The following is a 14,174-nucleotide window of genomic DNA, read 5'->3' as shown; positions in this document are numbered from 1 at the left end:
TCCCTGCAGTACCTCCATCCCCACAAAAAAGAACTACTACTTTCTCCATACCACTTTTATAACAAGGATGTAATGTGTACAGCAAAATGCCTGATAAATAACAAGTAGTCAATAAATGTTTGCCGAACGTGTTCTGCAGCACTCAAATCGGTATCAACAAAATCTGAACATGCTCAAATCAGGAGCAGACAATATAATTCTTCTATAGATCATAAAATAAAGTATGAATGCATCAGAACAGCTCTATTACCACTTATCACAAAAGTCCATATCCTAGCAAACTTGGATCAAGATTATCATTTTAGTATTATAAAGAAAAATGTTTTTGTCATTTTGCTCATTAAGACCACATTTTATAATGAAAATCGCAAAACTGGATTTTAATATACCTAATATCTTTTCATAGCCCAAATCCAAATTCTATAGATTCTAAAACATCTCTAATATATAAAAAGAAATTATTTCCAATAAAATAATTAATATAGACAGGAAGATTATTTTTAGAGGAACAGCAATTCAGAATAATTTTAAATGACCATTTTACCATTAAAGGAAGTGCTCCTAATTGCAAGTGGTGAAGTCGAGGAGGTGCATGATAATGGGCCAAGTGAGGATGCAATGCACCAGGTGTATAAGTAGCTGCAGTCACTCCAGCTTCAATTCCCAGTTCCCTGAGAAAGGATAAGAACAGGTAAATTTTTAGCCTTCCAAACATTCTCTTCCTTATCAGAAGGAACAGGGAAGTTAAGTTTACATTTAAAAAGGTATTAGAGTTTCTTAACTTACATAACTGAGGAAAAGACAATTTAGCCCAGAATATTTAGTAATTAATTTCAAATTCATTTCAGAAATTAAAACTCAAAAATCCAATTCCGTGACCATGAGAAGCACAGCATTTGTAGTCTCTGAGCTTTAGTTTCACATGTTACAAAGGAAGGAAACACAATGAATGGCCCCAAGGTCCCTTTCCAATAAAATAGTCTGATTTTACTTTAGAAACAGAAAATAACATTCACTTTTTTGGTTTATCTGAGAGTTATAGATGTTCTTGGGGCTTTTGCTTGTTTGTTGGCTAGCTTCTCTGTGTAATTGGCATCAAGGATAATTAGAAGTGCAAATACTTCTAAATTTTGTAAAACAATGGTAAACAAAATTTAAGAAAGTGTAAAACTGGAAAATGACAAATCTTCCTTTATTTTCATGTTTTATGTTCTGCCTCAAAAGTCATGAATCAAGATCTCAATGACTTGCCTACAGACAAGGGATTCAGAAAGAAAACAATGCAAATCTGCTTCCATTTCTCTAGGAAAGATCAAAAGCCTAGGAGGATGCTAATGGTAGGGGTAATATGTAATAAATTTGATTTCAAAGGTAAGGGTTGGATAGAGAAGTTGTGAAAAGTACGATCAGTTTAAGAAGTTACCTTTGGTGACAGACATCCCTGAAAAACAGGGAAAAGCTCTATTCCTGCTTGATATGATTCCCTAAGCCAGAACAAGCTCTTTCTTCTCCAGGCCTCTGTAACAACTCACTCAGAAATGGTGCCTCACATCTAAGCTGGGGATTAGGCTTCTCTACTTCACTGCCCTGTTTGGCATTCCACTGAAAAGTACCTCTTCAAGAAGTTTTACCACAGGCTGCTGAGCAAAACTTTGAAATAAACAAGATACTGACCAGGCAGATCTTTCTGGAGCCTGTCGAGGATGTGAGGACATAGTCTGAGGCACATGAATATGATGCCCATGACCATAGTTTGGGTGCATCCTATGTGGATGGGGTGGGGGGCGTTCATGTGCCCGCCTGGAAACACAGAACACAAAAAGACCACTGGAAATAATTGAATAATTGGTTATTTCTTAATGTAGAAAAAAAATCCTAGTATTACTACTATAAACATCTATAGATTAGTTATAAAATTAATTTTATAACTATAAATTATAAAGATGTAATAAAAAATACTAGAAGTATTTATAAATTAAAAATAAATTAAGAAACTATAAGCTACCCTCCCCCATTCTAACTGCACATTTATTACGATGCCTCCAATTCAGATATCATCCAAAGAAAAGCTAATTTTAACATTATCTCGTGTGTCTTCTTTACAGCAGATATTTTAAATAAGAGAACAGGAAATGAATAGAAATTAATTTTTTCAAAACTAAACACCTCAACATATGAGAGACATAAACTAGCTATTTAATACAAACATACGAGGCAGGAAAATGGAGGCTATTTTATTTTGCTTCACTTACATACTGTAATAACATACAACCATTTTAATGGAAACTTTAACAGAAAAATTTTTAGGGAAAAAATCTGTAACCTTGTATATTTTTTCAAAATATGCAATACATGCTAACTAAACTAGGAAACTACATTAACAACATTCACAGCCATATTTTGTATCCCAGTTTATTGTACTTCTTCTTCAAAGGTCCATCAAAGGAGGCTCAAAAATTTCAGACCCAGTGATTTACTTTCTTAGTCTAATTCTTATTTTCTATTAGTGTTGAAACACATTTATGGATTTGCATGCTTAATCTTAATGATTCAGAACAATTTTCTAGATACTAGAGGACATGTCTGTTAAAATGGCACCATTCTATAAAATTAGAAGGATAACAATAGCCAGAGATTCTAATGTAAATCTAAATTATACAACTAAATTAAAAAATTACACAGCGCTAGATCAAGAGCTGTAAATATTTTCTGTTAAGAGCCAAAAAATAATTTAGGTAATCAGACATTAAAAATAGGAAGAAAAGCAAAGAGTGAAATGATAGTCTTTTCAGAATATTTAAGGAGTAGAATATTTTATTATTGAAATTTATAAACACATTTACGAAGACTGTTTTTTCAGTACCAGTAGCTGAAAATTCTACTAACACTTGTCCTCTGCCTGCTTAGAAATAAATAATTACTCAAACACAAATTAAATCTTTCATAGTTTTAGAATTTCCTCTTTAAGATGATCAATTTGAAGATCATTCTTTACTATGGAATACCGTAGAAACAGATCACCACCTATGATAAGATCCTGGAGAAATCTGATTAATAAAGAACTAGTTAATTTCCTAGTTAACTGAAGAATTAATATAGTTACATTGCTTTCAAAAGATTTTATAGTTTTAAAGACTAATGGAAATGGAAGAAAAGGAATAAAATATGATTTTGTTTTTAGAAACGTAAAACATACGTTGGATGCTGCATCATTCTCCTCCTTTGAACTTCCATTCTCTGCATCACTTCGTGAGGATGCAGTCTCTGTGCTGGAGGTGCTGCAGTCGGAATATGGTGTGATATTGGCTGATGTGTAGGAGGAAGATGCTGAGGGATTGGTGCAGCAGCACTGGCTAAATGAGTTGGGGGTGGGGGTGCCACCGGGTGAGATGTTGCATGAGAAGATATCTGAGAATGGAAAGCATGTACAGGGTGAGGAATAACATAATCCACTTGAGGTGGAGGTTGAGTCTGAGGAGGAGGGTTTCCATGAGAGTGGGGGCAGGCAGAGGCTTGATGATGAAGTGGTCTTGTCAAAGAAGCATCTGTAAAAAAAACATTTAAAATGTTACACAGGCACGATGTAGTGGATTATATGTTGCTAATATATATCCTACTGATATATACCAACATATTAGTATGTACTGGATTTTTATGGCTACTTAATACTTAAGTATACATTTTGCTTTCTTTTTGAAGCTTATTTCAAAACTTTTCAACTCAAAATTTCCCATTTTAACCACTTTCACATGGACAATTCAGTGGTAGTAATTACAATCACAATATTGAGCTACCATCACCAACTTCCAATCCAAACTTTCGCAAAACCTCAAACAGAATCTCTATATCTATTAAGCAATAACAATCCCTACCTCACTAGGCCCCTGGGAACCTGTAATCTACAACTGTCTCTATGAGCTTGCTTACTCTAGGTATTTTATATAAGATGATACAATATTTGTCTTTTTGTGCCAGACTTACTTCAATCAACATAATATCTTTAAAGTTCATCCATGTTGTAGCATGTACCAGAATTTCATTCTTTTCTATCGTTGACTAATATTTCATTGAAAGTATTTACCACATTTATTTATTCATTCACTTGTTGATGGACATCTGGGTTGCTTCCACCTTTTAGCTATTGTGAATATAATGCTGTGATAAACATTGATATAAAAACACTTGTCCAAGTCCCTGCTTTCAATTCTTTTGAGTACATACTAAGAAGTGGGATTGCAAGGTCATGTGGTAATTCTATATTCAGCTTCTTGAGGAAACAACCCAAATGATTTCCACAGTCACTGCACCATTTTACAATGCCACCATTAATGTATAAATGTTTCCATTTGTTCACACATCCTAGTGGGTGTGAAGCGGTACTTTCAGGCATTGATTTGCATTTCCTTGATGACAAATGATGATAAGCACCTTTTCATGTGCTTACTGGCCATTTGTAGATCTTCTTTGAAGAAATATCTGTTCAATTCCTTTGAAAAAATCCCATTTTTAAACTGGGTTGTCTTGTTATGTTGTTCGGTTCTATATACATTTTCATATGATACCCTTATCAGACAGATACATGGTTAGTTAGCAATTATTTTCACCCAATCCGTAGGTTCTCTTTTCACTTTGATATCTGCCTTTTGATATGCAAGTTTTTAGTTTTGATCTGTTTTGTTTCTCATGCTTTTGGTGTCATATCTAAGAAACCAACAACAAATCCAAAGCTATGCTTTCTTTTAAGAGTTTTATGACTGTAACTCTTATGTTTAGGTCATTGATACATTTCAAGTTAATTTTTTGTAAGCAGTATGAGGTATGAGTCCATCTTCATTTTTTTAAAAATATGTTTTATTGTGAAATACAAAAAAAACAATAAATTTCAAAGTACATTGTAACAAGTAGCTATAGAACAGATTTCAGAGTTTGGTATAGGTTACAGTTCCACAATTTCCTTCTAGTTGCTCCAAGAAACTGGAGACTAAAAAATTACATTAATATGATGATTCAACAGTCATACTCATTTATTAAATCTATCATCTCTGTTACAACTCCTTCTTCACCTTTGGTCCTTCTCCCAATCTTGAGGCTATTCTCCTTCTAACTTTTTCATGTGGGAAAGGGATGTTGATAGTATGGGATAAAGGGATGGAATTAGTTGATGTTCTTGGAGAGGCTGGCCCTACTAGGTTTCAGGACTTATCTGGCCTAGGAACCTATCTGGAGGTTGTAGGTTTCTGGAAAGTAATCTTAGGACTGAATCTTTTGCAGAATCTCAGATGGAGCCCTAGGTGTTCTTTAGGATTAACAGGTTAACAGGAATGTTTTGGTTAGGACAACTTCATTCTTTTACGAGTAGATATTCAGTCTTCCCAGCACCATTTGTTGAAGAGAGTATTCTTTTCACATTTAATGGACTGGGTGCCCTTGGCAAAAATTGACTTTCCATGTGTGAGGTTTTATTTCTGGACTCTCAATTCTATTCCATCAATCTATATGTCTGTCTCTATGTCAGTACCACACCATTTTAACTACTGTCGTTTTGTGGTAAGTTTTGAAATCTGAAAATGTGAATCCTCCAAATTTGTTCTTCCTTTGCAATACTGATTTGGTTGCTCAAGGTCCCAAGTGATTCCCTACAAACTTGAGGGAATTGTCCATTTCTGCAAATCAGGCTGCTGAGATTTGATAGGTATTGGGTTAAATCTGTAGACCACTTTGGATAGTACTGACATCTTAATACTAAGTTTTCCTATCCATGAGCATGGGATGTTTTGCCATTTATTTAGGTCGTTTAATTTTTCAGCAGTATTTTGTTGTTTTCAGTGTTACACATCCTTCACTTCCTTGATTAAAAATATTCCTAAGTATTTTATTCTTTAGAAGTTATTGTGATTGTAATTTTATTTTAAATTTCCATTTCAGAATACCCTTTGCTGGTGTACAGAAACATAATTGATTTTTACATATTAATTTTATAGCCTGCAACATTGCTGAGTTCATTTGTTCTAGTAGTTTTCTTATGGATTGTTTAGGGTTTTCTAATTAAAAGATCATGTCATCCGCAAACAGACAGTTTTACTTCTTCTTTTTCCATTTTGGATGCTTTTCTTTTTCTTGCCCAATTTCTCTGGCTTGGGTGTCCAGTATAATGTTGAACAGCAGTGGTGAAAAAAAGGATTCTTGTCTTGTTCCTGTTATGGGGGGGGGGGGGGGGGGAGGCTTTCAGTCTTTCATCATTGAGTATAATGCTATTACATTCTACTTTGTAATCTGTTTTTTTCTTTGAATAATCTTGGATATTTTTTCATGTCAGTACATACAGCTTTACTTCATTAAGTTTCACATTCTATTACAGGAATGTACTAAATTTTATTGAAGAAATCCCCACTGATAAGAACTGAAAGCACCCCAAATGCCTCAATCAACATCTGTGTGTATGATCCCTCATGTTCTCTTTAATGTCTCTTTTTTCTGTTTCCTGTGCGAACACATTGCTCATGGACAAATTTTTTAGTATAAACTCCTGTAGGTAGATTTTCTGGGTCTGAGAGGATTTAAATTCAGATATACATTGACAAAATACCCTTCCCAAAAGGCTACCATAATCAATATCTGATTAACAATATGAGAGTGTCCAATTACCCCCATACCATCACCATATTTTAAAAATAAATGTCAACCTGAGAAAATCCTGCATTGACTGGTCACTTATATTTGTTCTTCTCAGAATTATCTATTCATATGCCTATCCTATTGGGTTATTCACCTTTTTCTTATCAATGTACAAGAATTCTTTGCAGATATGAGAAATGTATAATTTGTCACAATGGTGTATCAATATTTTTTTCAATATCTCTTTCATTTTATTGTCATACACAAGTTTCTTTGCTTTTTTAAAGACAAATATATAAATTATATATTTATAAATATTTAAATCTTGTTTTTCCTTATGATGTATTGGTTACAGGGAGTTATTTAGAGGAAAGAGACTTGAGAATCCTTTTGGGAAAGACTGCAGAGATTCTTTTTTTTGCTGCTTCCTCTCTCTCCCTGCCCCATCCTAATTTTCCTGTGCTACAGCGAGGAAGATGAAGAGGTATGTTTGCCAGGACCCTGCCATGGAAATGAACCCTTCATAAGACAAATAGTGTCGCTCATTTCTTGAATTACCCATTGTAATTCTGAATCTTGGTTTCAAAGTAATGGAGAGATCTGCAACTAAGTGAGATGTTTATCTCCTTGGATCAGTCCAAATTTCATGCTATTTAGGGAATTTTTTTGATAGCCTGGTATGGAACTTGCTATGGCCATTGTGGAAGGACTTCTATAAATTTCTAATTATTTTTATCCACTCATCAATGATAAAAGTTACATATCCACAAATGCTGCCATATTTTTAAAAGGAGCCTTGTTAGCATGCACTTAAAAAATGTTTTCATGAGACTTAATATAAGTTGTAAGACAAATTTTATACCAGTTTTCTAAGAATGTTTTCAAATCAATACTTTATTTTTCAAGGCACAAAGTTCAATATTTACAATCATAAAAAAGAATTCATTAAGTTTTATCGTTGTGAACTATCCTTCCTCAAATCCACAGCATTTTTTCTAGTTTCCCTTCAGAGTTTCTAGTTCTATAATCATTCCAACAATATATTCCAATATATTGTTCAAATATTGTAAAATTTTAAATCCTGTTCCAAAATGAATCAATTTAATTAACTTCTGTCATAATTTTACTTTACTGTTGATCTAAGTAAAAAGGACTGCTGACAATTGCAGAAGGGTAACATATTCTGTATTCCCACAGACTTTTTTCTCTCCTTTTCTATTTTACTATCTGTGTTTTACTAGTAAAAAAACTCTTCTTGATATTGTTTCCTAAAGGTTCAACATGTCACATACAGATTAACAACAGTTAATCACTAAATTCTTATAGTTTTATATCGCTTAATTAATCATAAGTTGTCTTATTTTATATCTTAAACTTTCAAATGACAGCATTTCAAGTACAGTTATCACTTCATCAACAGCATGACTTTTCAAAAGGGAAGACATTTCTTTTGGCACTAGCACTATTGATATGCAACTAAATGTACTTTAAAAACAGCAAAATTATTCACTTGGGTCTGTTTCATAATTTCTAGCTATTAAGAATTATTCCCTTTTTTTACAAATGTTGAGTAAACTGAGGACCAGAGATAATAAAATGACTTGACCAAAGCCACCAAGCTAGCTGAATCAGGGAGGTCAACTCAGATTTGTCTAACTCTTTTAAAACCAGTTTTCTATATACTATACCACAGTCTTCCCTAGTTAAATTTAGATGGAAAAGGATTAAAGAAATAAATATTTCACACATGAATTAAAGCATATGGGAGACGTTTGGAGAAAAATAAGTGCAAGAAAGGAGGAGAGCATATAAATATTCTCCACTATATAAAGAGCCCAGAACATGGATATTGGTCAAAATACCTTTAACAGTATGGAATACAATCAGATTTCACATTTTAATTCTTATATACCTCAATAAGAAGGACAATACCTTAGAGAGAAATTTAACAATATTTATTTGAAAAGTTCATCCGCTGGAGCCAGCAATTTCAATCCTGGGAATTTATCATATGGATAGACTCAAACAATTACAAATGACTTAAATGTCCATCAAAAGGATTGAATACCATGAGGGGATGTATTAAAAACAATGAGCTAGACTAACGTGCTAATACGAAACAACAAGAACAAGATTATTATTAAATAAAAAAAGAAAAAAGCAAGACGGGGAGCAATGCTTAAAATGACCCCTCCCCCCTTTTGGGGGGAGTAGAGCCATATATGCAAATTTGTGTTTACATAGAAGATTCTTGAAAGGCTTTGTAATAAGCTACCTCTGCAGTATTAAGTTTATAGGGACTTGGGGAATAGTGACTTTTATCTTTTTATTTTATACCATTCACAGTACAGTTTGAAAATTTTAGGGATTACATAAATTACTTTTATGATAGAAGAAAAATAAAGCTTAAGTCTAAAACATTTATTTCTATTATTGAATATTAAAAAAAGGAAAGAATCACTTATAATCTGCTGCAAGGTACTATTTTAATGGGGCGGGAGGGGGTCAAGAAACCACACATAAGGAGTTTCTAATAAAAAATGATCAATTAAAGATGAATACCAAAGCATTTCAAAACAGCCTGTACATAATACCAATGTTCATACACAGAATTTGCCATTGATCAATGTTTTATAAATGCTAATCCTGTTTCTAAACCTGTTTCCCAACTTCCATTTTAAATTTAAAGTTGTATTATTAAAAGGTAAATGATACATCAAGAGCTTTAACTGTATAAATTCTGGATTGATTCCAGCTGTTTCTACAGATAGGAGTGGAGGAAGAAATCTACGGACCTCCTGAATTGTAATCAGAATGAAAGACAAATTTCCTTGATAATTTCCCAGTTTACTCCAGGTATTAATTTTTAGAGTTTATCAAAATATTTATCAAGTTTCTGTTGTATTATTTTCTCATGATTTAACAAGGTATTAAATATATGTGATATACAATAAGAGTATTTATCGTTTTTATGCTATCTTATGGATGTTGCTTTCTTTAGAAAGGCCATGCCTGGTTCTACTATAATTGTCTGTACCAAATGAGTATTGCAACTTATTTCTGGCTGGCAAAGCTTTCTGCAAAGAAACTCTTTCTTATTAGTATGCCTAGAAACAGCTATGAAACTGAAGTTTTCAGTTGCTTCTAAAGGAGAAATCTAAATTCTTTAAAGTCTTTTATAGGAATATAAAGTACCCTTCACTGTACCTCAATTTCAAAGATATTAAAATCTAAATGTAAAATAGAGAAAACATGGCACTTTTTATTTTTCTGTTCTTTGTAAGCAACATCTGTCCTTTCTACCTTAGAAAACTGATTGCTCGTGGGATGTAGAATGAAGGGAGAATGAAATGGGAAAACTATACCCCACTCTTAAGCCAAGTAAATACTAAAAATTTATCAACTAGGATTAATGAAAAGTAATTCATGGAAGAATGTACATTGCTTTATTTATTTGCCTCTAGATTCTTTGTTCAGTTAAATTTAATACTTACAAGGAGGTGGCATATAATGCCGACATGATGAGAGTGAGGCTTGTGGAGGGGGCTGGGGCTGGGGCTGGGCAACCATGCTTGATCCATAACCATCTATGGATAATGGTTGACTCGGGGCAGCAGCAGCAGCCTGATGGCCAAAAATTGCAGCACGGGAAGAAGAAACAGGGCAGCAGGGATCAAATGCAGATGCTCCGTGAAAACCACCACTTCCATGACTTCTGATACCACTGTTGCTCAGGTCTACTGGTAATGCCTGCTGTATAAAGAGGAACTATATTTTATCGTTTTAAAGCTTGGTCAAGACATTATTTCATGTTATATTATAAAAGTACTCCTAATGCAACCTAGAAAAATAGAATCTTTGACTTTCACAAGCTGAAAATGGTAAAATTCTGAGTACAAAGACCTATCAAACACCAAGAAAATGTTTATGTATATCTTGGATTGTGAAAATTATAGCGTTTTATACTTATAATCTAAAATCAATTTTTAAAAATCAAGTATAAATCATACCACAAGATGAGCAAAAAATTAATTACTATATTATTTTAAGGACTATTTCTTTTCAATTATCTGGATCTTATAAAGAGAAAGAAAATTTTAAATCTTATTTCCATATTCTCCTTTACCACAAAATTCTGATTGGTATTTTAGGACTCCTTCAGACATATAATCCCATCACTGAAAACACTAAGGTTCTAGGTAAAAGCTGGTCTGTACCAAGTTTCTAAATTATATATAGCAAGCATTCAACTGAAACACCAATAGTGCAAAGAAGTCTAGATTATCCAAGATAACAAAGAAAATGCCAAAACAAGAGGCTAATGGACTCATTATCTTTCTCACTTAAAAAAACAATTAAACCACTGGTTGCTTTTATGCCTTGAATAGGAATAAGAACTGAGGGAAGGCCCATTTACTAAGTGGGGAAATAACCAGAGTCAAGACTCCATCTCTACTCATCAGTAATTAATTTTTTTACCCAAAGCATTGTGAAAAGTCTTAAGTAAATAATTTTATCTTCTAATCTATAGTAGACTGCAGAAAAAATTGCTTCTTTGTATTCTAAAGCAATTTAAATGAAAGTCGATTGTTCTAGTGTACAGTATAGCTGTACTTTTCAAAATGTCATTCAAGAAAATAAAGATTTGCTTTATATATGGAATTATATACAGGAATAATGGAAGTTGAGGGGTGTGAAGATAAGAGAGCTAGGGTAATGCATTAACCAGAGTTCTAGGTCACAGAGCAGCTCTCAAAGGAACCATAGTAATCTTTGAACTTCCATGGACTCCAGATTCAAGACACAATAGACACACAAAAAAAGGATCTCTGGATGCTAAAAGGGAAGGGGGGTGATAGGACAGCAGAACCTATGTGAAGGAGAAAAGGAAGCACTCCTTTCTACTTCTATATTATGTATCCATAATCAGTGAAGTAAATGGCCACTTTCATTCCAGTTGGTAAATACAACGTATGTCCTCAAATAAGGTAAAGGAAATTTAAAAATGGTGTTTAGACTGTGAAATTATATTTAATGTCCAATCCTTTCTTATCATTTAGGCTTAAACTGGACAAATGGACCCATAATGACCTATTAAGATGAGCAAGTTTCTATTTTTTTCTCTAGTCAGTAATTAAGAGCACATCCAGAGAATGAGTAAAGTTGGGTGAATGAAGATCCCGCTGTAAGGAACTGAGTTTAAGGTTAAAGAATAAAAACAAAAGGGGGGGTTGGGAACCAACGTAGTCTACAGATATACAAATGTTCTTCTTCACAATTTCAGCCAGTTCATTCAATTACACCAGGAGGAAAAGAAAGGGTAAGGAGAATGAGTACAGAGTTGGTAAATTATAGTACTTTACAAAGATTATAAATGATATAGAACATTAATTACAAGGGAATTTTAAGGCCTACAGAAATTCAAGCGTTACTGTAAAATCTGCAAGCCCAAACACCCAACCCTTCTTTGCTTATCCATAATCTGGCACTCCATCATAAGACATCTGTACGATTCCAAATCTTCAGATCAACTGTTTACTTCTCCCGCTTCTCAATTTCCTGCGATGCCCAGATAGGTTTTAAATGGAAACTCTAAGAGGTTATCTCACGAGCATGTGGCTAATATCAGCACCTTTCAAACATCAATATGCAACTCAAACAGTTCATATTTTCACAATCTCACTCTCTGTTCTCCATCATATCCATCATCACCATTGAAAGCCTGCGATTCTGCTGATCCAAGTTTTGTCAGTAGTCCAAATACTTCTCTATTTAGAGATGGATGAATATGTTACATTTATTTTACATGGAACAGAACAGTAAATAGATTCTACCCATAGTTAACGCACTCAAGTTCAAAGAAAATGTTCCATACAAAATCAATCTCTCAAGTCCACTGTATTATTTCTCTACTTCAACAACAAGAAAACATTCTCTGAATAAAAGGCCCATCATACAATTTCACAGCTCTTCAATGAAGGAGTAGACCCACTTCTTCACCATTTTCCTACTGTACTTATAAACTTTCTTTTTACCCCAAATTTCTAGTAAAACGAAATTTTACTTTTAAGCAGGACCTTTCACTTAGAAGGCTGAATCTTGATGCTTCTTCATTGTTAAGTGGTAGAACGGGTCCACATAATCAACAGATGTTAATACCGAGAACCACTATCAGTATTAAAACATCTAAAATCTCTTCAGTCATTTTTTTCTACAACCTTTTCCAACTTCCTCTTGATAACAGCAACTACATTTTTTAAAGGAATGCTCTGTCCCTTGGTTGTTTTTAATTTGTCAGACCCAGAGGTGACAACCATCAAAATTAAAAATAAATAAATAAATAAAAGAGGATGAAGTAGGAACTTTAGCAAAGATCATATGATTAAAAAAATAGCAGTTGCTTTGGTTTTACATTTGCACTTCAAATTTTTTTCTAGGATCTTAGATACTAAAGTTACAATTTCTCCCTGAAATGACATCTTTTGGCTTTTAAAGCATGCACCACCCAGGTTTATATCACAATTATGCACAGAGATGACAAAGCAAAATTTAAATAGCATATAATAGCTGACTTGATTTACTCCATGTGAACACCAATATTATAGTATTATTTGACTTCTCAAGCACTCAGCAATAAAATTAATTCATTTAAATGTAATTTTTTGCTGATATTTTAATTCTCAATTTGCTTGGCAGACAAAGAAATTCCTTAATGTCAAACTATAAACTTCTGCTCCTGAGAAACCAGACACAGGTTTGCGTTTGCTTTCTATTTTTAGTCGAGTGGAGGTTACAGGAAGTTTCAGAATAGGAACTGCAGAAGGGACAAAACTGAAGAATTTTCCAATATTTCTTGAATTAGTTTAACACTAAGGCTTCATCATTTTGAAATAAAATGCCAAAGATCAGATTCATCTATATTCATCTATATTTAACTGAAAACATCAAAAATCATTCTAGAATAAAATACAGTGATGTTTAAATTAAGTATCACTTCTGTTTTTCCATATCTCTGATCCCCTCAATTAGCTGCAATAATTAACAGTATCTGAAAATCCTAGAGACATAATTTTTTTTAAATTATCACAGAAGATCACTGAATTAGGCCATTCTCCCATGGGCAACAAGAATGTTATTTATTTAATAAGCAAAATGTATCATTCGGTTTCTTTTATCTCCCGAAGTCACAATTAAAAATAAAAATAATAATAATAACTCATCAATGTCACATACCTGGTCATGGTAGCTGGTGCCAGAACTACTATTTGCTCCACAAGGAGCTTGCACTTGTGGAGGAGGCCTTTCCACAGGGCAAGTAGGATCACTGAAAGGAGGAGAAACTGGGACAGCTGGGTGAGGAGTATGGTGGTGGTGGTGATAATGTTGAAAATGGTGGCCATGCTGCTGAAAGCAACTTGTATGTGGATGTCCTAAAGTATGGTGATTTTGTGATGACCCTCCACATGGCGAGTGCTGGGGACAGCAAGAAGGTAACCTCGGCATTGCAGGAGGGCCAGTTTCAGTTACAGCACTAGATGTAGTTCTCCTTGAGTCATCTT

The 14,174-nt window shown here is 33.6% G+C and overlaps 1 protein-coding gene across 17 annotated transcripts in view; it reads right to left on the bottom strand.

Annotated features, from left to right (window-relative positions):
* RNF111 (ring finger protein 111) overlaps positions 1-14,174 on the bottom strand; it is a 210,216-nt gene that overhangs the window by 22,606 nt on the left and 173,436 nt on the right. For 13 of the 17 annotated variants that reach the window (XM_077128059.1, XM_077128047.1, XM_077128057.1 and 10 more), the window contains 5 exons: positions 13,849-14,171; positions 10,110-10,368; positions 3,197-3,545; positions 1,675-1,827; positions 545-671 (listed from right to left, as the gene is read on the bottom strand). In XM_077128059.1, the coding sequence (XP_076984174.1) occupies positions 545-671; positions 1,675-1,827; positions 3,197-3,545; positions 10,110-10,368; positions 13,849-14,171 (1,211 nt within the window). The remainder of the gene's footprint in view (positions 1-544; positions 672-1,674; positions 1,828-3,196; positions 3,546-10,109; positions 10,369-13,848; positions 14,172-14,174) is intronic. The other 4 variants (XM_077128046.1, XM_077128052.1, XM_077128044.1 and 1 more) reach the window with 3 other exon arrangements.

Source organism: Tamandua tetradactyla, chromosome 14 (assembly GCF_023851605.1).
Source record: "Tamandua tetradactyla isolate mTamTet1 chromosome 14, mTamTet1.pri, whole genome shotgun sequence".
Classification (NCBI taxonomy): Eukaryota; Metazoa; Chordata; class Mammalia; order Pilosa; family Myrmecophagidae; genus Tamandua; species Tamandua tetradactyla.
This window is presented reverse-complemented; position numbering and strand designations above follow the sequence as displayed.